General features: G+C 47.0%; 4 protein-coding genes across 4 annotated transcripts; all 4 read right to left on the minus strand.

Annotated features, from left to right (window-relative positions):
* Positions 1-54: 54 nt before the first annotated feature.
* AGABI2DRAFT_117890 (hypothetical protein) lies at positions 55-8,786 on the minus strand (the record flags this gene model as incomplete). Its single annotated transcript, XM_006460906.1, has 28 exons — positions 55-1,014; positions 1,071-1,517; positions 1,570-2,015; positions 2,067-2,129; positions 2,184-4,200; positions 4,252-4,506; positions 4,558-4,724; positions 4,790-4,844; positions 4,895-5,064; positions 5,124-5,162; positions 5,212-5,255; positions 5,304-5,433; positions 5,485-5,567; positions 5,622-5,985; positions 6,037-6,171; positions 6,224-6,278; positions 6,330-6,433; positions 6,480-6,527; positions 6,578-6,793; positions 6,842-6,971; positions 7,022-7,113; positions 7,161-7,494; positions 7,548-7,638; positions 7,698-7,806; positions 7,857-8,187; positions 8,248-8,272; positions 8,330-8,642; positions 8,693-8,786. Coding segments are annotated over 28 exons (7,317 nt in total), but the record flags the coding sequence as incomplete, so codon positions are not given.
* A 1,843-nt stretch (positions 8,787-10,629) lies between these two features.
* AGABI2DRAFT_192545 (hypothetical protein) lies at positions 10,630-11,274 on the minus strand. Its single transcript, XM_006460907.1, has one exon. It carries the CDS (start codon positions 11,158-11,160, stop codon positions 10,744-10,746), a length of 417 nt encoding a protein of 138 aa, XP_006460970.1. The 5' UTR covers positions 11,161-11,274; the 3' UTR covers positions 10,630-10,743.
* Positions 11,275-11,796: 522 nt separating this feature from the next.
* AGABI2DRAFT_204350 (hypothetical protein) lies at positions 11,797-18,330 on the minus strand (the record flags this gene model as incomplete). The annotated part of the gene is made up of 25 exons (XM_006460908.1): positions 18,245-18,330; positions 17,956-18,189; positions 17,834-17,906; positions 17,739-17,783; positions 17,633-17,683; positions 17,537-17,577; positions 17,192-17,483; positions 16,807-17,141; positions 16,658-16,759; positions 16,443-16,552; positions 16,374-16,390; positions 15,197-16,316; positions 14,881-15,149; positions 14,745-14,827; positions 14,362-14,692; positions 14,018-14,312; positions 13,697-13,968; positions 13,289-13,646; positions 13,109-13,224; positions 12,636-13,055; positions 12,443-12,589; positions 12,351-12,386; positions 12,096-12,299; positions 11,992-12,040; positions 11,797-11,941 (listed from the first exon to the last, which is right to left on the minus strand). The coding sequence occupies exons 1-25, from the start codon at positions 18,263-18,265 to the stop codon at positions 11,797-11,799; spliced, it is 5,166 nt and encodes a 1,721-aa protein (XP_006460971.1). The 5' UTR covers positions 18,266-18,330.
* A 47-nt stretch (positions 18,331-18,377) lies between these two features.
* Positions 18,378-22,401, minus strand: AGABI2DRAFT_221343 (hypothetical protein). Its single transcript, XM_006460909.1, has 4 exons — positions 20,687-22,401; positions 20,400-20,635; positions 19,488-20,350; positions 18,378-19,440 (listed from the first exon to the last, which is right to left on the minus strand). Exons 1-4 carry the CDS (start codon positions 22,287-22,289, stop codon positions 18,744-18,746), a joined length of 3,399 nt encoding a protein of 1,132 aa, XP_006460972.1. The 5' UTR covers positions 22,290-22,401; the 3' UTR covers positions 18,378-18,743.
* Positions 22,402-22,618: the final 217 nt, after the last annotated feature.

Genomic DNA, 22,618 nt, shown 5'->3' on the forward strand with positions numbered 1-22,618 from the left:
CAGTCCTTCTGCAGCAGGAGCCGCAGGTGCACTAGTCTCTGCAGGTGACGCTACCTCGGTCGTTCTTTCAGGAGTCTCAGCTGCAGCCTCAGTCTTAGGTGCTGCCTCGGTCGTAGGTGCTGCCTCGGTCGTAGGTGCAGCCTCATTCGTCTTTTCAGTAGCCTCAGGTGCAGCCTCATTCGTTCTTCCAGGAGCTTCAGAAGTCGTAGGTGCAGCCTCGTTCGCACTAGTCGTCGCCGCCGCTTTACTCGTGCTCCCCTCACTCACCGTCGTCGTCGTAGGCCCACTGGTACTTTCTTCTGCCGCCGACGTACTACTCGAGTTGCTCGACGACGATGGATTCAATATCTCCTTCGCCTTCTTTAACAAATCATCCACCGACGCCACCGATTTACCAAGGCTAAGATCATACTTCGTCGGCACATTCTTCTGCTCCAGTTTCAACCATGGTATCTGATATCCACCCTTCCCACCAATCCTCACCGTGTTGGCAGCGCTAATGTCCAACACCCCTCCCGGAATAATCTCCAAAGACGCCACCGCTCCCAGCGGCAACAACACATTATCGAAAATTCCAGACGAAACCGTCTCTCCAGGTGGGATAACAAAGTTCTCAAACGATTGTCGGAAGAACGCATATGTCACCCCATCCACTCCAGAATTCGCTTGCACAAACTCAATCACCATATCCGTATCCAACGGGTTCATCACCGAGAATTCCACAGACACAAGGTTCGTCACCAGCGATTCCAACGTGATGATAACGTGTGCGCTTGTGATAATATTCGGGTGGTTCAAACCCTCGATGCTCGTTGCAAGTGTCACTCCGTCCAGCGCCGTCTGTAATGATCCAAACGGTGTGCTTTCTCTATCTCCTTCAACACTCAGATCCAAGTTGTCTCCCGATTGAATAAATCGAGTCAGGAACATCTGCGCCGTCGTGTCGTTTGTATCATCAGGTTCATACCGGAATTCTGTAGGCAAAACGTTTGCACCCGGTTTAAGGTCAAATTCCTAGTTTATCACATTCGTCAGCCAATCGCATCTCATACCAAAATTAGTGTCCTTACGTTCGTAGCTGCTCGACCGATCTTGCTTCCTTGGTATATGACCGGCAGCGTGACGTCAACAGTGTTCAACGATATATTCGATGGGTTCTCCAGTGTCGTCGTCAACGGTGAAATAATGTACTCATTTCCACCTTGACCCCCGCTCCCCGTCACCGAAACGTTACTGAGTGAAGCCTTGTGACCGAATGACCCGATACCCTTCAAACTAGACGCAGTCTTGATCGGGATCCCACTGATAGGAACGTTGCCAATCGACGTCTTCGCCGTAACATCGGCTGATCCCTTCAGAATCACTTCTAGCTCGTCCTTCAACGTGGCTCCTGCAAACATCTCGCTAAACGCGGCATCGTTAAGAGATTTCAATGGCGCATCCTCAAACGAGATGACTAGGTCGACAGTGTTGCCCGTGGATACCCCTCCATCGACGGCTTTCTTGGCAACATCAAGCTAACGCATCTTTAGGCTTATGTACTACGCGAGTATCGAGGTGTTAACATACCTGAGCAGCGTCGGTACCCTCTACATTGAGGATAAGCGATTGTGCAGCCTCTACCACCTGAAGAGCAAATCCAAACGGATTTGCATATTGAGCAACCGTATGCTTCGAGCTAGCTGGCGGAGCGAAGGCTTGATCTGCAGACTTGATAGTGACTTCTAAATCATTCAACTGGATGGCCTTGATGACTTCAAATTGCTGTCCTGGCAAGATCACATTCAATTCCAACGTCTTGAACGCAGTACTGAGCCATGTGACTGGTCCATCAGCTCCAGGAGGTGCGACGCTGTCACCTCGCGTCACCAGAGTTGAATTATGCCCGGCCAAGAAATCGGAGAAGAGGCTTCCTATTGTTTCGAGGTCCTGGCCATTTTGAGGAACGATGCGACCAGACAAATGCGACTTGGTGATCGCTTGAGGCTTGAGCGATAATCCTTCTGCCACAAGTGCTGTGGAATGTCAGCGGAAGAATTGGTGCAGAAGAGAAACATGTAGCTTACGACCAACCAATACATCCTGGAAAAAGGCCTGGAAAGTTACCTGTCCCAGGTCAATACCGAGTTCTATTTTGCAGCTGCCTCAGTAATCAGACACAACATCGTTCTTTTGCTACTCACGTGCTGGAGAGGGTACGTCCGTGTCAGTTTCGACGTGAATACCACCTGCAGGATCATCCGAGGGAAGTTGGAAGTTGGAGATAGTAACCCCAGGAAGATTATTGAACGCCTTGAAGGTGATTGATTTGCTCAACGAGACGCCATCAAAGATTGTCCCAAGGGCGCGGAGACGAAGTTTGTCGGTGGATATTATCCACTCAAATTCTTCATTGTGCAACAAAAATGTAGCGAAATCGGTAAAATAGCCTTGATTCGTGATGGTCAAATGACCTTGTGCTTCATAGTCAGGAACACCATCATTTGCTGAAGCACAAACGTTAGGAAGGCTGATTTGACCTATGATCTTTCCTTGCCAGTTAACCGTCAAGGGCTCAATAAACTCAATCAAGGCATCAAGAGGCCCAATGTTGGTCAATGAGCCTTTGAGTGAGACGTCGAAGCCGTCATTCGTAATATCAGTGATTAAAGCCTCTGTGAAAGCCAAGACAGCTCCGTCGACAAAGTGTTGCGCTATAGGGCCAGCAACAGCCCCAATTAGGAAAAGGCTCGTTTCGTCTGTGATCGCGGGAATAGACTTCTGTGCAAATGTCAAATCGGTTGGGAAGTCGTCGATTTTCGTGCTTGTGTCGACGTCAAGGTCAACTTTCAGGTTTGAAAGCGACTTGAGGATGGCACCGGAAGCGTCAAACTGGTGGCCACTGACGCATGTCGGTTTGGAAGTATCAACGGTGGTTTTGACAGGCGGTTTAAAATCGGGATTGTCGAGAATAAATTTAAACATGTCATTGAGTGGGCCGAGATCAACACCATTTTCAGCAGAGGCCTGTTGAAGGAGTGAAATGATGGTTACGGGATCAAGATTGAAATTCAACGGAAGCTCCGGAGAAGTCACATCACTGTGCCCATCCGCATGAATTGGGTTAGAGGAAACGTCTGCATTTGGAACCGTTCCAAGGTTAAGACCATGGTATGATGCGGAGGCTTTGACTCGGAGAAGATTGATGCCAGCAGTGAAGGGGTTCGAAAGCGTGAACGAGGTAGAGGCCACCCCCGAATCAACAATATCGGTGGGGAATGTGAGAGAGACAGACTTGATTAAAGTACGATTCAGGGCAGGAATAGTCACAGGGGAAAGGTGAATTTGAGATAGAGCCCCTTTCAGTGACTGAATATCGGTGGCACTGGTACTTCCGGCGATAACCGTGTCGACATTGACTCCTTGTAAAAAGTTCTCCAGCAAAATGCGCCCAGTCCCGACGGCATTTCCTTGGGGAGCGAAATGAACATCTATGGCTGGCTTCATATCACCTGGTGTGATGACTAGATCGTTAATGTTGGCCGTTCCCAACGTTTGATCCTGGAACTCAAGGTTGAAAGACACGTCTCCCACACCAATGGTCAAGTTACTTGGATTGAATAATGTACCATCAACCTTGATCAGTAGGAAGTCAGGGAAGCCGTGATTGACATCAAGGCCGCTAACGGTGACGGGTTTGCTGCTGAGTCCCTGCAGCCCTTGAATGGTACTATCAACGGAAAATGATATACCGGTGAGAGAAAGGAGTCCAACGGCCGTGTCAGCATCTGCCTTGGCTGTACCAGAGAGCTTGATGGTCTGTTCTTTCCCTACGGTAGTAGCAGCAAGGAAGCGTTCGAAAGTAGAGTGACCGTCATCGAAAACATCGAATGGCACATTGGTAAAGGTGAGGTGAATTATCCGATTTTCCACGTCAGTGGAGCTCGGACCCTTAGGAATGGCGAGCTGGGCAAAAGACACGCCTTCGTAGCCAAGAGTAATTGATTGCTCGAGCGCTTTGATGTCGATTGGGAATCCAAACGGTAGTGTGAAAGCTGCGTCCGCTGATTGACTGCTGGTAGAAGGTCTATATGCGGAAGCCTCTGCGAATCTCAGATCCATCTGATTGAGAGCGATGGATTTAATGATATTCTGGGGCCCGCGATCAGGAAGAATTGAATCGACTTTGAGTGACTTGATGCCTTCGTTTAGCCATGTAACCTGGAAGAAATGAGAAATCTGAGGTTTTGATATCTGTTGTCAACGGCTTACACTGCTAGGCCCGACACTGTCCCCAACAACTACAACATTGCTTGACTTCCCTGCCACAAAGTTGTTGAAAATCTGAGAAACCTCGGCTAGTCCACCTGACGAATCTTGGGGTACAAGGCGACCAGTCAGGGACAAGTCAGTTGTCGAGTGAGGAGCGAGCGTCACGCCACCAGAAGCTGTAACTGGTGCGATCATGAAGTCACCGGAAAAGGCATTGAAACTCAAGGATTCAAGTTGAATGCCAACATCAGAGGGCTGCGGAAGATATAAACTTTCGTTTTAGTTTGTGAGGGAGCATGTACGTACATTGGTTGTCGACGTTTCGAGGGTAAGATGAATACCACCTGCCGGATCATTTGACGGGAGGTCAAAGGTATTAATCTTGACACCCCCTTTCAGTCCGTTGAAGCCCTTGAGAGTGACCTGTTTCTTCGGGAAGATAATTCCCGGAACATCGATCCCAAGAGCATTGACTGGTAGGGAAAACCACATTTAGACGCGTTCGATGCCGGTGTAGTACCAAATTTCAAAAACTGACCGGACAGGTTCTCGCCCGAAATTGCCCATTCGAAAGACTCCTCAGTTAGCAAGACCTAAGGCTAATATGAGCGACGTGTGTGTAAACAATTGATTAACAGCAAACCTTCGTGAACTCGGTGAGGGTCTCAATGTCCACCACATCAAAAGACGCATCATCATTGAGTGTAGCGCCAACATCCCCAGTTACAGAGACGGGATTCATGCGCAGTCCACCAAAAATTTTGTCCTGCCATGCGATATTCAAGCCGGATGGAAATGATATTTTTGCATCAACTGGGCCACATACATTTTTGGTCAGCGACCTCGATGTGAACACAACACCACACACTTACATGGTCCCGCGTTAGTAATGCTGCCGCGTATTTGTGTACCTAAGATCAACTGGTGAATTAAAAGAAAACACTGATGGCAAGACCTTACTAAATGCCTCTTGTTTAGGGTCTGAAATCAGTACTGTGTCGATCCTGCCTGGCGTATGAATAAATGCGAGCGAGAAGAAAAAGTAAGTTTACCCTAAACCAGATCCCGCTACAATTTTCTCTACGATAGGCTGAGCAAGAACAGGCAGAATGAGGTTGAGCGAATCGTCTGTCAGGGTTGGAACTCCCGATTGAGACAGCTGGAGGGTGGTTTTATAGTCACCTAGGAGAGTCTGTATTAGTTAGATGTGCATATATCTGACTGAGGGTGTACCTATTGACACCTCCGAAGTTATTTGCACGTCGGACTTGAGTTTTTTAAAAGCCGTCTGAACAAAGGAAGGAAGATCGAACCCGCTGTAGATTTGTAAGGAAATGAATCCATCCTTTCGTAGTGAAGATGACACTCACACAAAAACGCTCGAGTCTTGCCGTTTAACAGGAGGCTGATCGGCAATATCCAAATATTGAATTCCTCCGAGTTGAACAATACCATCCAGCGGTGCTGGATCCAAACCGGCCTCAACCGCCAACGCACGGGTCACAGTGAATAATGCGGCCGGATCAAAATTCATGTCGAGGTCAAGGACAGGAGATTCCGTCGTAGAATGTGGCGCGGACATAAAATCGGTGCTAGTTTGAATGGAACCTAAAGGAATGCCATACGATGTGACGATAGATGAGATCTGTGTAATATGCAGAGGTGCAGAAAATGGGTTGTTCAGAGAGACAGAGACATGGCTGATATTATTTTCACGCCCGGTTGTTGAGAGAACTGTAAAAAAACATCAGGTAAAACTCCACACATGACCAAGCGGTTGTTTACCTTTGAGAGCCGCACTTTGCAATAGATCCGTTCTCAACGCTGGTAGGCTGACATTGATTGCAAGGGTCTTGAAGGCTTCTGCCAAAGAAGCCACCTTCGTACTCCCATCAAATCCAGATATAGTGAGTTCGACATCTATTTTTATCATTAAGTGATGACATTGTGAGCCTGAGAATTGTTCACCCACCCTTCTTCCCAAGAAAATCATTGAGAGTCTGCAGCCCCTGAGGACTGTCGTTGGCCTATACAGCGGAATGGGTAACTGAGGGTGAGCACGGGAGAAGGAATCTTACCCGGAACTCGGACGTTGAGAGGATGCTATTATTGCCCATATGGAGGTCCAGTGAGGGAAGAAGAGCATTGCCAAGAATCGCTCCGTCTCGAGAAAGTTGCAGAGCTGACTGACGTTTAGAACAAAAGAGAAAACGGAACAATGTACGTACTGATATCACCAGTAGAGAGGTTCAAGTTAGAAGGATTGAGGATCGTGACTATGAACAGAAGTTAGAAAGTTTACGCATGGTCAGGTGCACGCCGTTACCGTTAATGTTTAAGTTGATATGATCCGTCGTCCCACCAGCGACGTCAACACTGTCAATTTGTGTCATGCCCTGCAACCCCTGCAGGCCTTTCAGTTGAGTGGAAACGTTGACCTTGATTGGGTCTAAAGTGATTTGGCCAATACTGATGTTTGCGATGGCACGCGACGTTCCAACCAGACGGAACTCAGCAACGTCGGAACTAGTGAGGTTGGCGTCTAGAAAGTCGTGAGCTTATTGGCAAATCGAAAAAAAAGGATACCGACTGAAAGCAGAAAATATGGGATGTGCAGGGTCAGGGCATGATAGATTTGTATTGGCGATGACAATATCAATGGTCCCTTTAGTATCAGCCTCTCCGAGAACTTTGATTGCAGATGAAGAAGCACCGAGGGGCTTCCTGCACGTCAGGAACGCAATTCAAATGTTTTGAGCAAATCATTTACCGTAGAGAGTCCGGCAACAGTATTATTGTCCTTCATAATGTTAAAATCATTTTGAATTTGACCGATGGACAGGCTGAATCCAAAGGGTAGTTCTGGGGGAAAATCAGCAACCTGAAACCGTCCGTAGAAGCTGACCTACGGAGTGATGCACGCACGGAATTACTAGCCGCGCCTGGCGCCCACGGTGTTTCATGGGAAAAGAAAAGCGCCAGATCCCCAATATCTATGGAACGAATGGGATCAATGGGGACAAATGATTTAAATGGAACATTGAGATCAAGCGCTTTAAGTCCGTCAGAGAGCCATTGAATAACGCTGCCATCATTTTGTAGGGTTGAGCGACCACGAGCCTGGACGGTAGTAGTATCCCCATTGAGATAGTTGGTGAACAAAGTGGAGACTTTGCTAAGATCTGCAGAGCCTTGGACTGGTTCTAGTACGCCCTTCAAGGTGATGTTATTGAGTCCAGTGTCCTTTGAAGAGCCAATCAGACACAATCAAGCACTGATAGCAAAGGTGCACTCACAATCACAGTATTGGTTGATGCTCCGGACCCGAGGAACACATCCTGGTACATGAGGTCAAAGACGGTGGTCCCTAGTTGGAGAACGAACGGGCTAGGCAAAGAGTAGATTTTGTGAGAATAGATCACATGGATTGCTACCTTCGATCTCACCTCTCATTTTTCAGCTGGGTCACAGCAACAAAATCAAGGCCACCGTTGGGATTGTCACTGGGTAACTTGAAATCCAACAATTCGACATTCCCAGAGAAATTATCGATGCCTTTTTATTTATCAAGCTTCAATTTGAGCCTCTACTATTCCACGGCTTACCTTTCAAATCAACGCGTTTATCGAATTTGATACCTTTACTAACAGGGAACTTTACAGCTTGCGCCCGGAGGTTCTCACTAGTGAGTCGCCACGAAAAACGGGAGGATGTAATCATAAAGCGTGTGAATTCAGAGAAAGCGGTTTGGTTTTCGATAGTAAAAGTCTGGTTTTGGTCAATCCTTGCACGTTTATTGGTGGATGAAAGCTTTGAAAAAGGCGTCGTGCGGCCGATCCTGATTCCGTTGGGGTCATTATCAGGATCTTTCAGCCAAAAAACATCAATATCCTCCGTGAATTCGATTGTAGCTGGTATGATGCCCGTGTGTGTTACCTATTAGGAAAAAAAAATTGAGAATGGCTTTTTTGTTAGTTTAACCGAGTTTTGACCGACATTGCCCTGAAGATGGAGATCAAAACTAGCAAGACAGAATTTCAGCGATAGAATTCGGAGGGCGTGAGTTAAACCAACTAACGTGTCATTTTTCGCATTCAAGATGATCGCTCTTTCAATGTCAATTTGAGCTCGATTAACGACCAATTGGACGATGGCGGATACGATGGGAAACAAGAGACTAAAGAGCAGCGCTATACCAACCAGAGCACCGACTATCGATGTTATGATGAACCAGCGCCTTTTATAGAGGGGAATTCTAGGCCGTTCGGGCGGGTTCTGAGGCGCATCGGGCGCGCCATCCACATCGGTGTTTTCTCCTGCATCTCCAACGGCGGTAAATGGAATACCGGCAGGCGTTGTTAAGGAATATCCAGCTGGCTGCGCGGCATGTTCTGGAATATGCGTCAGTAGCCTGTCACTCACAAGACCGCAGACGAATTACCCCTTAGTTCTGCCCCGGAAGAAAAACTGAGTTGACTGCCATCGGTGGCGGAATAGACGCCACTGCTGCGCCTTGGGGGACCCGAGCCTTCCATGAGCTTACGAAGGCGGGTGAGTAGATAGGTGGACTATGGTCGAGAAGAGGAGGGCAAACGAAACTAGGCAACCGGAACGAAAAATATGGCGAGCTGATTGACGCATTTGGACGATATGATTGACAGTATTGGAGCAATTGGAGAAAGTTGGAGAATCATTGCGGCAGCAGTGTGTGGTGCGAAATCATATGCTTCGCGTGGGTGAAAGGAAAGAGGACGCGAGCATATGGTCCCTGTCGATATGTCGCCTCATTCGCCATCACGGGATCGTTCATTTCTATTTTTACACAATCAAATGCCAACCCCATGTGCACTCAGGGTCCATTTAGGCAACATCTGGCAACATTTAGCCCCGTGGGGCTCCGTAGCGCTTCGAATGATGGTCCTTAGGCAGCTTAGGAGACTTCATTATTGACAGCTTGTTCACAGATGGGGCTCCGAATGTCTAGAGAAAGCTGGATTCTAGTGGGTCACCACTCACACAAGTGCTTCCTTTCCGATATCCTAGGCTTAGAACCTTACACTAAATGATGGTCAGATCCGTGTTAGATCTGGGAACAATCCATCACTTGGAAAAACATCCGTCACACGCGAATCGCTTCTTGCGTCATTCCCTGGCCACTTCTCAGGTTCCTGCCGGTGCTCAGTTCTTGAGTTCTACGAGTGTGCCTTAGAAGTTCAGAAGTACATACTCGAGAAGGCTTTCTTGCCCATAGTGTACTAGAATGAAGACGGGAGCAATGCTCTGCTTTCAGAGCTCATCATCATCGGCCAATCAGTAGATACTTGCACCAGTTTTTGACCCTCCAAAACTGGGGGCCTTTGTCACCTGCCACCTTCCATAAACACCTCTCAACAGCCTGCCGGGTGGTTTTGCCCATATCATCAGAGTGCCACTCATACAATCAGACCTGTCAATATATCTTTCGGTGGCGACCCCAGGGCTGCCCCAGGGTATAGAATGGGGCTAGCACCGACATCCTTCAATGCGTGGAAAATGGATTATCAATGTCCTGAAATATAGAATTCTACAAAAGCAGCGCAGCCTTAAGTGCTATATTTCCAGTGGGACTGTCCTAATCGTTGTCTCAGTCTCGGAAAAGTCAACCTCTCCATCGCGCGCCTCAACTAAATTGCATGGGTGCGGCAGAAACAGGTTGTCCGTCACCTTCTCTCCATCGTATACAAATCATAATTGAAGGGTTTAGCAAGGGTTCGGCATATCCCCAAACACATGCTTCTGCGAGAAGCTCCGATAACTCTTGTTTTTGTTCTTCCTTGATGATTTGAAACCAAATGTGATTCTGTGGGTAATATTAGCCAAATATGAAGAGTTCTCAGGCATGTAAATATGGATTTTTGGTCCGAAGTGTCATAGGGTCTGGGGTGTAAAGTTGAATGTCACCGCGTAACGATGTATTGGTTATGTTGGTGGTATGTGTCTTTCAAGTCCGAATGTACATGGTTTTATTAATATCTAATATGACAAAACTGCAGAGCTTCGAGAACCCATCAAAACCGTAAAAACTCCCCCCCCCCCCCAGAAGATCTCAAGAAGCTGTGACAAATTCTACAAAGTAGCTTGAAAACACCAGGCTAGCTGTGATGCTCTTACCGAGCGCGATTCGACGAGTTTAGTTTCACACCTTTGGCAGATAGGGTCAAGCACCTAGCCTGGTGTGTGTGTGCTCACGCAATGAACATTGCTTAGTAACAGCTTAAAGAATGGTTCGTTTTGGTAATCACACGTGAGCAAGCTTCGTAGGAACATTTTTTGTCACTTTCAAACGTTCACTAGTCATCAGCATATCTATCTCAGGTCCGAGAGATAGTTAGCTTCCCACAAAATGTTAATCGTAGGAGGAGCAGGAACCACAATGGGAATTGACCCTACAGACCATTGTGGTGGAACGTCACACACCGAGAGAGGGAAGAGGTAGAGCTAGATGTATCAACGTCATCTCCCTTCGTTGCCTTCTTCCCCTCTTTCCTCAGAAATTTCCTTCAAGGTAGATTGTTGGATGTTGTCATCAGTAGGGGACGGTGTATCCCGGGTGTGCTGTCCTTCGACCGAGTCGATCTCGCTCGACGTTCTGTGTCGGGCACGAGACCGAGTCGATCGGCGCTCCGGACCGTCGGCTTCTGATGCACCATCGCCATGGGCCGGAGTGTCGTCGAGGTCGTTATCAATGCCTCCACCAGTTCGAGTCTGCCGCGTCCGTTTGGCAGGATAGGTTGCATCTCCATCATCGACGTCCTTACGTCTGCGCCTTCCGTTCCCTCCATTCACACGCTTCTTGCGGGGACTTGTACGCTTGATTTCATTGGCAGCAACCGCCGCAATGGAGCTGACTGTAGGACCAATACCATCCATTCCTTCACCAGCATCACTAACTTTAGCTGAAAACCTTCTAGAGCGCCGTGACGACTCTTGATGCGTTTCTTGGAGTGTACGTTGGGATGGTAGACCAAAATCCGTAGGTATCAGCGGAGGGAGTGATAATGCGAGTTCTCCTAGAGGGTGATACAGAGGTAACGAACGCGCTCCATCTCGCTGCCGTTTGCGCGAAAAGTTTCTGAACTTTTCGACTGTGCTTGGAGTTTGACTCTGCGTAGGGAGTGACCGGGACTGTGGGACGGAAATGGGGATCGGGATGAGGGGATCAGCATCATTCTCGGAAGGTGACTTGTAAGTGGATGTCGGTTTGCGTCGTATCTTGGATGCTGTGTGGATAGATGGTGTAATTACGGTGCTTGACATGCCAAAGCTACCTGTGGTCTTCCAAGTCAACATCACTGTGTTTGATATAAGCTTTGAAGATCAGATAAAAAATGTACCTATTAACTCCGTTTAGTTTTCAAAATGACTTTCTGTTTCGATCAATTGAACGCTCAGCGAGCCCAGGGCGTTTCGAGGAGATAAATGGAGTGTTCCTCATCAATCTATTTTGAATCACCTATATGCTACATATACTTTATTGAGCGCCGATCAAACATTATGTAAGCTTCTCTATTTAATGTTCCCGCCATTTTCTATGATCAGCTTGGAGAGCGAAACCAGATGCTTTTCGCATATGGCAGAAAAGTAGAATTCATGTTCTGAGTTGTGGGGTTGCACCAGGTTGTGCGCAATCTCATGTGCGATTGTGAAATACCTAGGGTTTATAAGAATTCAAGTGTGAGTGAAAGATAATAGATACGATACCAAGAAATAAGCGCATTTTCAGCATGCCCTTGTTGAACCGCTATGTCATCTGCAACATCAAGATTTAATTTGGAATGGTACGAGTTAATAACAGATGTACTCACGCCAAGCTTCGTAGTACCGTAGATTCAAAAAGATGCTTCCATTCCTATTAAAGGCAATGAGCACGCCTTCCGTGTCGTAGAATATATGAAGATTCGTGATGTTTAAATAATAGACGTGTGCAAGCGAGGCCATGATGCGAATGAACCTGGAAATTACGCCCGACTTCTTGGTGATTATGCCTTTTCCTTCATCGCCGGAAACATCTTTGATATTTTTCAGATTTTGAGCGCGGGGTATCTCGTTTCTTTACGTACCCTGTCCAACAAAAATCTTAACTTGCTCCACTGAGCCTGAATGTGATTGAGTATATGCGCAGCACCTGGGACGACGGACAGCTGTTACTCACCAACTAATATCATATTCTGAGCATGACCAGATATATCACAGTAGCCGTCATTATTGCTTTCCTTCACGTATCGCATTTCTTGGCGGTTTTGCAACAGATTGCTCGACTCTGCCCGACAAGATCTGATGGCCACGTCGATATTGGAAGCTGAACGAGAATCAATTTGATTCATGACGCTGAGTATGGAACTTACCTATGTTTTGCAGCGAAGCGGCCGATAGATTGTCCTCCCTTTTAGACGGTTGGGGAAGTGGTCCCCCAAAAGGGCCACCCGGCATACCACCAGGGATTAGAGCTTCCGAAGTTGAATCGCCCGCGTGCATCATAGACGGCCTCTCTGGTTTTCGAACGGCATTCAAACCCTGGTTGTGTGAGATCTGATCCCCGGCAACACCAACTTTCCGCTTTAACATTTGTAAAGCATCGGAAAACGAAGAGGATGGTCTATTTGACGGCTCGTGAACGTCAGGTATCGGCGCGAGAGATGTTGAAGAAAGTGATGTCATCTCTTTCACTTTTGAAGAAGCTTCCGAAATTGAATTGCTGTTTTCTTCCAGTACGCGTACTTCCTCAGCTTGCTTTGCAAGCTTTCTTTGGCGAAGAATGCGGTCAACTAAGAATCGCGTGAGGTTGATCAGATGAGGTATGACAGAATTGTGTGCGCACCGTTGTAGCCACGCCTTTTGAGGGCTTTAAGATCGGTTGACAGGATAGTCATGAATAACAAGGCATCGTGCGCTTTAGGGTATTCGAAAATGAATCGAATAAGACACATTGCTACCCTGTTTTCCGCGAGAGGTAAAGAGATTGAAAAATCGCGTTGGTACTATCTGCGGTGAGACTTACTCGTACATATCTGTTTCGGCGTTGTCAGCTAGTAACAGATCGATTCCCTGAGATGCGCTCCTTTTGGCAACGGCGGATGCTTCCTGGCTTCGTTCAATGTGTAGTTTCCCATAGGTTAGCACTTTTTTAACCTTGATTTGACCATAGGATTTAACATGAAAATTGGCTTCAGCTTGAAGCCAATCTAATGACACCTTTGTATGCGCATGATTGTGCTCGTGCAGAAAGATAGGAAGCCGTTCTAAAATCAGGCTACGAGTGTCTCTGGCGCGCCTGGAGTTGGGAATGTCTCCTCCTAGGAGGTACTCTTCCTTGACCAAAGAGCTCAGTCTGCGAGCCCCCAGTTCCATGTAGAATGCTGTTCAAACGCCGAGATTAGGTTGGCTGCTTATAATTAAGATAACATACCTTCAATCATATCTTCTTGTGGCGCAGTAAATAAATCTGCACCAAAGACTCGGTGTGCATTGGTGTCATCAGCAATGATTATACGATCAGCGATGTTCAAATCGTAAGCCACCTCCCATTCTTCATCATCCGGTTCACCACCGACAGGGTGCGACTGCTCAGCATGTTTGCGTTGGGAGCATATGAGTATTGGTGCCTTTTTCATCCTGGAAATAGTGACAGTCGATAGATTCTTTCGGTTGACGGCAATATTTCGTATCTCATTAAGGAAACTCAAAGGAGTTTTAATAACAGGGTCAAGCATAATGAAACAATACTCACTTTGTAGGTCCTTCTGCTAACTCGTAGAAGCGACGGGGATCATCCAAAAGTATTTTTGCGAGTTCTTCCACGCTTGGCTCTTGCCTTGCACCACAAGCGATTAGAAAGGTGTTACCTGCTTGACCAAAATCGACAAAGATGAAGAGCTTTGAATGAAATTTTTCTTTTGATTGTCGCCCCAGATAACACTGTGTGGGTAACAACCAGCGCATAGTTGGTCCAATCGCTCCTGCTGGAGTATCTACCGGAATAAATCGAGTTTCAGATAATCTTGAAAGTTCAGAACGCGAAAACTCTGGAGGATGGTAAGAAATGGATTATTTCTATTACGCTTGTATGCGTACCGGGGACACGAGTCGATAAAGCGCTAAACCATTTCCTTCCTTGTTCCGGGCTGTCAGGGGGTCTCGTCTGCAATAAACCGACGAGCTGACTAGCTGTAGGTTGCTCCTTGATTTGAAGTTTTACTGAGTCAGCCTGTAGTTTAGGATCAACCACTAGGAATCCCAGCTGGGACCACTCCGATTTAGAGAAAACTTGGCGGGGAGAGCCTAAACAGCTTTTGGTACCATCGAGGGCGGGAATGAACTCAGCATCTTGATAATCGCTTGCATTGTAATGGGAATACTTAGTGCGCAGATTATCTATGAGATATCGGAGCGCAGTCGAGCGGATCTGTTAATTTTGATGAGTCCAATTGATACGTGTTAGCTAGAAGCTCTCCTACTTCTGCATCGGAATTCATACAAAGTTGGATCAACTCCTGAAGGGGAGGATAGCGGCGCAATCCCAAATCAAATAGGAAATGGGCTTCAAAAAACGTTGAGAATGCACTATGGGGACCATTGATTGATGAACCCTACCTTCATCTGAACTACTTCGCCACTTTGATTGCATACCCCAGTCAATGACAGGAAGCGCAAGTTGACGGAACACAGGTAATGGCTCATATAATTGATCCGCTTTAAGACGCCGAGGCTTGGGTTCTACGTCGCCGAGTGCTGCCGAGTGCTCCCTCGGGAAAGCGGCAGTGAGCTTGAGCCGTCTCATTTCTTCTTCTTTGAGGCTTGATTTAACTGAAACCAAGTACGTAGTAAGGTCATTTATTGTCCACTCATTCGTTTTGATCATTCTGTCCTGCTGTTAGGTTGATTTTCTCGACTCGGAGGAAATACTGACCGATTGAAAATCAATTGGAGTTCGACATGCTTCCGCACCTCTAAGTCCTGAAGCAATTTTTCTATGGAGCCTTTGACGGGATTTCCAGAAGGAAGTCTGACGGTGGACAAGTCGTGAAATATATCAGCGCTCGAAAAATACGATTCATCTGGACGCTTCATTCCATTTGAAGTTGGAATGCACGTTTTGGCCTTCAACAGAATTATGACGTGCTGCTTGTTGATTGAAGATATTCCATTGACCCAGTTCCTTGCCACAAATGATAAGACTTTCTCTGCCCAGTGAGGCGAAGATTCTATGTTATAGGTAGAATTTGCACTTGCAACAGCGGGGTCACATATATGATCCAACCAATCAGTGATCGTAAGATCCGCCCAGGAGCAAGCGCGCTTCAAGTCGTCAAGAGAGAAGTGTTTTGCAATTGATAATGGAAGAACGTGAGTAGGAAGAGGCCCATCCGATGGTAAGCCGTTCAAGAGCCTTTGGTTAAGGACTGTCTTTATGCTGTGAAGCGGAATGATTTTTTCTTCGCCTGAAGTGGGGAAGATCGATAACACAGCGGCGTCAATCAGCTGCTTCCTCACGGAAGTGAGGTGTGCGGCATTACTGATATTGTAATTGGATATCCACCATTTGATGCAGGCAACCATATCATCTTCAGGGAGAGGCCTTGCTCTGAGCTCGTCCAAAACGTCTTCAAAGGTGACTGCCTTGATTACGCCTTTGCTGTGCATTGACAGGACCATGGGTTCGGATACAAGCTCGTCAGGTACCATGGGCAGCCGTTTGAGGAAAGTTAGGGAGGGGTCAGGTAAGCGAATTTGAGGAGCATTACGTATACCTAGAGTTGAAATGAGAGGAAGACCATTGAAGGGGCCAGAGCTGAAGAAAGCATTTTCAAGTAGAACAGAAACCTCTGCAGATGGAGTTGAAGGGTGAAAGGTAAAGAATCTGAGTGCGTGTGTTGCTCTACTAGTCAAAGAAGATTGCAATTCGGGTAGAATGGCGCCTTGGAACATTTCTGCGTTAGCCTCCCATATCTTGTGTACCGCCTCGATCTCTATCTGATATGCCGCACGAGATAAAAGGCCTCCAACATAAAGAAGCTCCCTGTTCCAGACTGACTCGAGGTCAACTGGGAATGTTCACAACAGGAACGCGAGGGGTGGGGGCATACCTGCAACATGTCGGTCCCTGTCGAATTTCTCTGAACGATCGGTCCCACTTACATGAAAAAAAAACTTACATGAAGTCTATCGCTTCTCTTTCCACGGTCGGGATGAATCGAGCCGCCATATGGCCTCCAATCCCCGTTGTTTGAGCAGTTGCATGTCCCTTTAAACGCCGATCAGATAGCTGGAATGGTAATAGAAAAGACGATTTCTACGATAAAAATTCGCGTGGATCCAAGCCTAATCTTCCGTTAATCCCTTGAAACAACGTGACACGACGGTTGCAAACATACCCTTCGAGATCAGCACGTAGACCTTGGAAAACACTGCCTGTTGCATGCGGATACTTTGCTTCTTCTTGTTTACTTGCATCATATTTGTCTTTTGCAGTCTTTTGCAGTATCAGACCTGTATATAAAAATGAGTGAATGAACTCACATATATCAATTCATATTTCATAGTAGATGGAGGCCTTTTCTTAGTAGATCGATGTATTTCTGAAGAGAGCTTCGAGTCCAGTTTGACCTTAATGTCCGCAGAGAATACCGAAAGTATGATACTCGTTTCCGAAGTTCCAAGAGGATCAATTTGAGGCATGGCTGGAGGAAGAGACACTGATTGCCTTTGGGGCGTAGAATTACTAGCAAGGGATCCGAACAATGACGAAAAGAAACTGGTCGCGACCGCCTTGACTGGCTTTGGAAGCAACTTTTTCCGCGACTCGGTGTTAGAGGTATATATCCAATTCATCACAGTGGCTTGGATTGTTACAGCTAAAACGGGGTCAGAATAAGCCGCAGGATTAGCTAATGAATGAGCGTACGTATTTCCTTCAAATTACTAACCGACATATACTTGGTCGGACTCGTCAGAGACAACCCACGAGGCAGTTGATGTAACTGGGGTATTCCAACCGCCTTCTTGAGTGTTAAAAGACACCAGTTATCGAAGTACACGGAAATTTCTTGAAGATGGGTCATAAATGTGATGGACGAGGTAAGGAATCGGGTGAGGTCAAATGCTGGAGGAATCGGAGACGGTTCTCGGAGGACCATTTCAAAGCTTGTCCATGACGACAGGCGGTTATCATCGAGCTTGCCGCGACGAGCAAACAACTGGACAGACGGTGGCTTAAATATGTCTCTCAGAATGCTTACTTAGTACGTACTTGGTCCTTCTTGTCTTTCCAATAAAAACCCATCCATTGATCTGCAGGTACTTAGATGTATATCTTCGACGCTGAAACTATAGAAAGCTGTAGTACCTCCGGATTTGACAAAAGGCTCTTCGGTGATAGAAAAGAGACTGTAAAAGCCTTGTTGTACGATAAGTAACAAGAGGAACTAAGTAGGCAGACAAGTACAACGTACCGACCCCAAAAGCACCGATCTTCTGTTCATCTGGGTTTCCTTCGGCTAAAAAACAACATGAATTTGAGTGATGTGTTAAAAACCAATGCACAGACCGATCTTCTTGAGACGACTCCAGTCCTCGCTGGTGAATGAAATGCCGTTGTTCTTAAATATCCATTGATGGACCTGAGGCAAAGTCATTGCAATATACCATGAAGAGGGACAAAACATATACAGGAGTAGTCTCAAGGCTGGGTAAGTCAGTTGTTTGATTGTCCGTTCCAGGCAGACTTTCCCCCTCGATGAAACCCTGTGTTTGGAACCGAATTTCGACAGTCTGAGATTGGGCATCATCTGAGTTTTGTAGAAGCTCTCGAAAAACGGTGAATTCTCCGGAATACCGCGCGAGTACTTTGTCAATTAATGCACGTTGATTGACCTCGACGGATTCATCGTAACCACTCTCCCACTAGATATGGTGGTTCGAGGTTTGTTTGGAAAAGCTAAACAGCGCTAACACTTACCAGTGAGTCTCTAGACGCCATGAGATGAACAGGGAGTGATGACTCAGGTGAGTGGTCGGGATCGATGCTTGCTTGTGTGACGGCGGTGCTGATGTATTTCTAGCGTGGGACATTTCAATATGCGCCTAATTGTAGTTTGCCGAATTTCAAATTCTAGTCGATATTTAGCTGTATCATCTACGCAGAATACTACCACAATCCCATAACCAATTCCCCAAAGACGAAACAAAAAAAATAATGAAACAAAGGCTGTGTAGAACAACAGTAAGTATATAGTATGATGCACATTGACAAAATGACATGGCTTGGGAAAATTGAGATTGCAGCCGTGAAATCCAGAGTAGAGGAATCGACGGGTATTAAAATGTACGTAGATATCCGGAGGTCCGCCATGAAAGGAAAGTGATGCGTAAGACGTGAGTCAAGGTGGTGGTGGGGGTATACTGAACAAATCGATATTGACAGCAAGGTTGCAGTTTAAAACGATGCCTCCTACAACTCAAAATCTCGCGGAGGGATCTAAAGGACCTAAAGGACCGTATCGCGTGCCAGGACCACCGCGCTCCATGGACTTTGGTACTTCACCCGGAAAGATCGTTGGTGATGTCGGGGATAGCGTATGACTGATAGATGAGGGGGCATGACCAAGGCCAGGGGAAGTTGCCCGGGTTAAAGGAGCATACCCATTTCCTGCCACACCTGCTAGTTGAGTAGAAGATCCTGTATCAGATAGCTGATACCGAGGAGCATAAGTTGAAGTGGGAGGGGTTGGCCGGTCGTCAAATCCGCTTTCTAACATAGCCTCCAGTTCGGCATTGTTGAAAGTCTTCGCATTCTGTAGAGCCTGGTTCGGTACGTGCAAACTAACAGGTGGCAGTGGATTCTGTGCGTTATGTTCATTATAACCGCCAATTTGAGGGCCCCAATGATCATCATCGGAAGAGCCAATAGAAAGTGTATCGGATCCATCGTATTGGCTACGAGTATCTGTCCGGACGCTGAGGAGATCGCCATCTCCAGCGAAGTACCCTGAGGGATGGGCTCGTTCGAAATCCCTTCGCCGACGCTCTTCGCGTCGAAGCTTTCGCAAACGTGATCTCTCCCAATCTTCCCAACGACGCATGGGAACAGATGGACTCATGTTTTTCCCTCCCTCATCTCCATGGCCTTCCCCTTTGGCTTCGCCCTCGATCTTCCTGCACAGGATGTAAGTATCGTATTGGGTTTATTATAGCCGACTCACCGAGTTTGACCCCAAGAAAAGTCATCAAAGTGCCAGAAAGCATAGATAGGGAGGACAAAATTCCAAACGGGCAAAGCAAAAAGATAAATCAACATCCAGAAGACATATATGAGTTTGCGAGTAGTGAGGAGAATAAGAATTGCTGGAAGTCCAAGGACGGCGATCAGTAGCATAAGGGGAATCGCTTCCTCGAATGTTTTTGGCGGATTGAACCCCATTCCAATGATAAGGGAATAGGTAAGTGCAATGGCAATGGGAAGAACCACAGTACCTAAAAGGTCCATGAATACGACGAACTGCATACTGAAGCAGAAAGTGCCGCATAGATTCCGAACCAAAACGAGCTCCATGAGATTGTGAATAGTGGAGTTAATCCAGCGCCGGCGCTGCGATAACAATACCTTGAAGGTATCAGGTACGATGGTTCGGCAACGAGCTTGAGGAAGAAACATCATTTTGCGATTAGGAAAAGTTCGAAGAAGGATGGTGGTGAGGAACCGATCTTCGCCAAGCAAAAGAAGATTTTTTTGGTGCAAAGTGGTGACTTCACTTTGACTATACTCCTTGACGATTTCGGGTTTAACGATTAAGGGAACCCAATCATCTCCAGTTGACTTTCGAGCTTTGAGCCTGAACATGGAGAAGCACCCAGGCAGACAAGAAACACCACCGAAAACGGACTCGAATGCTTTAGCGAGGTGATGCGAGATAAAGTATTCGAACACCTGTATAGCCGTTACCCAAGATTGACGCTTGTTGGCGATACGGGTTTCACCACAAACACCCATTATCATTTGGTCATGATGCATACAGTTGACCAGGTAACCCAGGGATTCGGGGAAGACCTTGGTATCAGCATCCACCTAGAATGGTCTTGTCAGATCAATAAAATTTTAATTCCAAACTACAGACCATCAAACAGACTTCAAAGAAATCGGGAGTTGCACCCATTAGGGCATGGATTTTGCGGAAGAGGTCGAAATCAAGAGGGGTCATCCGGTCATTATATGTGACACGAGAGAAAAAGTTCATAAGAATAAGTTGACTGTCACGTTTGCCACGATTTCCTGGCTTCTTGTCAGTAGCAGCCTCACGTTCAGTGCCACATTTAACGACAATGACCATCGGTGTACGTCGACCAGCAACAGCTTGATCAATGTGAGTGACGCAGCACAGTGTAAAGACGCAGATTAACTCACTATAGTGTCCTGCATAAACCATAGCTCGATTTTGAGCCTTAGCACCTGAACCAACCGCATTGTAGGTCATAGAAATTGGGTTACCAAACCGCGGGTCCGCTTCCAAGAGACTAACACAAATGTCTGGAGTGCTGCGCTTCTCTCCCGCGCCTGTAATCATACCATCCGCAACAACAAATAATAACTTCCTGGCATCCGAATACGTCGTAGCAGATATCGAGTCAAGAGTAGTGCGTAGTGACTCTTCACCTTCGGAATAACACGTGACGAGGCACACAGCAAAAAGCTCTGCACCAATTTGAGCCAAGCTCATAATTGGCGTTGAACCGTCAGAATTCGTCAGCGTCGCACTAGAATTTGAAGCGATTGATTTGGGTCCTCTTTGAAGCTTCTTGCTGACGTCGTTGGCCCAAGGAGCCGTTCCACTCTTATTGTTGACCGAAATATTGGCATCTCCTGGCATGACAGCAGGACTAATAGCTGAGCGGCTGAGATCCTGACTTGTCGGCGCGTCCGCCAAGCGTTCTGACATGAACCAATTGAAAACACACGCCATGACAAAACGGACGAAAACGAGGCCGAGAATAACAATGAGGCCAGTATACAGAAATAATGAGGACACGAAGCAGCCTGGGGTCACTTTGTCGATGTTCCCTGCATAGTAACGCTCCTTTAGACAAGGAACGACCGACTTGAGATCGGCTCGATTGAAGAACAACCGTGTGCCATCCTTTCCGGCACCGATCAACTGCTGTTGCAAAACAGTACGTAAAGCTCTGTCAACGCTATCGTTGGGTACCTCCTGAGAGTGGAGTGCGAAATAAGGGGCCATGTTAAGAACAGCGCCATCAAGCACAAAATAATTGCGCAGAGAAGAAACCTGATCCCATGAATAACCAGCTAAAAATCCTGTGTCGAAGATTGAGAGTGACTGAAAGGTCGAGGAGTTGATGGGGGGGAGAGTACACTGAGTAGCGGAAGGACAAGGTGGATCCAGAGCAACCCGGAAGTTCAAGCCTTGACATGACTTGAACTGTGATGCATCGCGTTGAAAGTAGGTCGTGATGTCCAATCCAGGGGACTGAGAAAGGCGTAATAGGTCAACGCCATTGACGGAACGAGCGGAAGAGACATTGTACATGACACCTTGAATGCCAAGCGTTCCCGGTGTCGCTCCTACATCGAGGAACCGCGCATTGGAGTTTGCATTTTCAGGGCATAGCACTTTCTGAAAACCAACTGTTGCAAACCCCACAGCGGCGCAGAGAACTGCAATTATGGCACAGAGACTTATTTTTTCCCTCCACGCCTGTCTCACGTTCGAATCCTTCATTCCACCAATTGAACTCAAGAGAAAATCGGGTGCCCACAAAGTGATGATACGGGAAAATATTCTCCAAGATATTGAGCCATTGTAGATAGCAACATCTGGCGTCGAAGAGGAGACCGCGGGTGGATTAATTAGTGGGACAGGAGCGACCCCTCGCTCAGGCCGAGTCAAGGTTTTCGCTCGTCGGACGGTTGCACCAGAAAGGTGGGGTTGTCGTGCCGTGGGTATGGGGACATCAGAGACATGGGGATTTGCCTGGAAACGAAGGGCCATGGCAGGAAAGGATTGTGGGGTGCGTGCAGCTGCAATCACGGGTAAGTGGGGTGAGAGGCAGGCCTGCTGTTCAATTGAAGAAAAAAACCGAAGGATGAAAGGGGGCAGAGGCCGACGGTGGAAGGACAACGCCTCAAATTCAGGTTACCATACCGTGACCCGTTACAGTCACATCATTTTCTCCCATACCATAATGATGGCATGCTTGCATGTGGCCTCTTTTTGATATTCATATTGCGGCAAATCATTGCTAAGAGGAATATCAACAGCGACTCCAGGCCATTGTCCGTGAGGAAAAGTACTGAGCCATGTATTGGTCGAAAATTGTG

The sequence above is a fragment of the Agaricus bisporus genome, assembly GCF_000300575.1.
Source record: "Agaricus bisporus var. bisporus H97 unplaced genomic scaffold AGABI2scaffold_5, whole genome shotgun sequence".
In the NCBI taxonomy this organism is placed as follows: Eukaryota; Fungi; Basidiomycota; class Agaricomycetes; order Agaricales; family Agaricaceae; genus Agaricus; species Agaricus bisporus.

What these genes read in the sequence shown, in the direction of transcription:
- AGABI2DRAFT_192545 (XM_006460907.1), bottom strand. Translation starts at nt 11,160, where the DNA reads ATGGATGGTATTGGTCCTACAGTCAGCTCCATTGCGGCGGTTGCTGCC.
- AGABI2DRAFT_221343 (XM_006460909.1), bottom strand. Translation starts at nt 22,289, where the DNA reads ATGGCCCTTCGTTTCCAGGCAAATCCCCATGTCTCTGATGTCCCCATA. An exon ending in GGTTTATGCAGGACACTATA is followed by an intron (nt 20,636 to 20,686) that starts GTGAGTTAATCT and finishes ACATTGATCAAG; the next exon opens with CTGTTGCTGGTCGACGTACA. An exon ending in TCTTTGAAGTCTGTTTGATG is followed by an intron (nt 20,351 to 20,399) that starts GTCTGTAGTTTG and finishes AGACCATTCTAG; the next exon opens with GTGGATGCTGATACCAAGGT.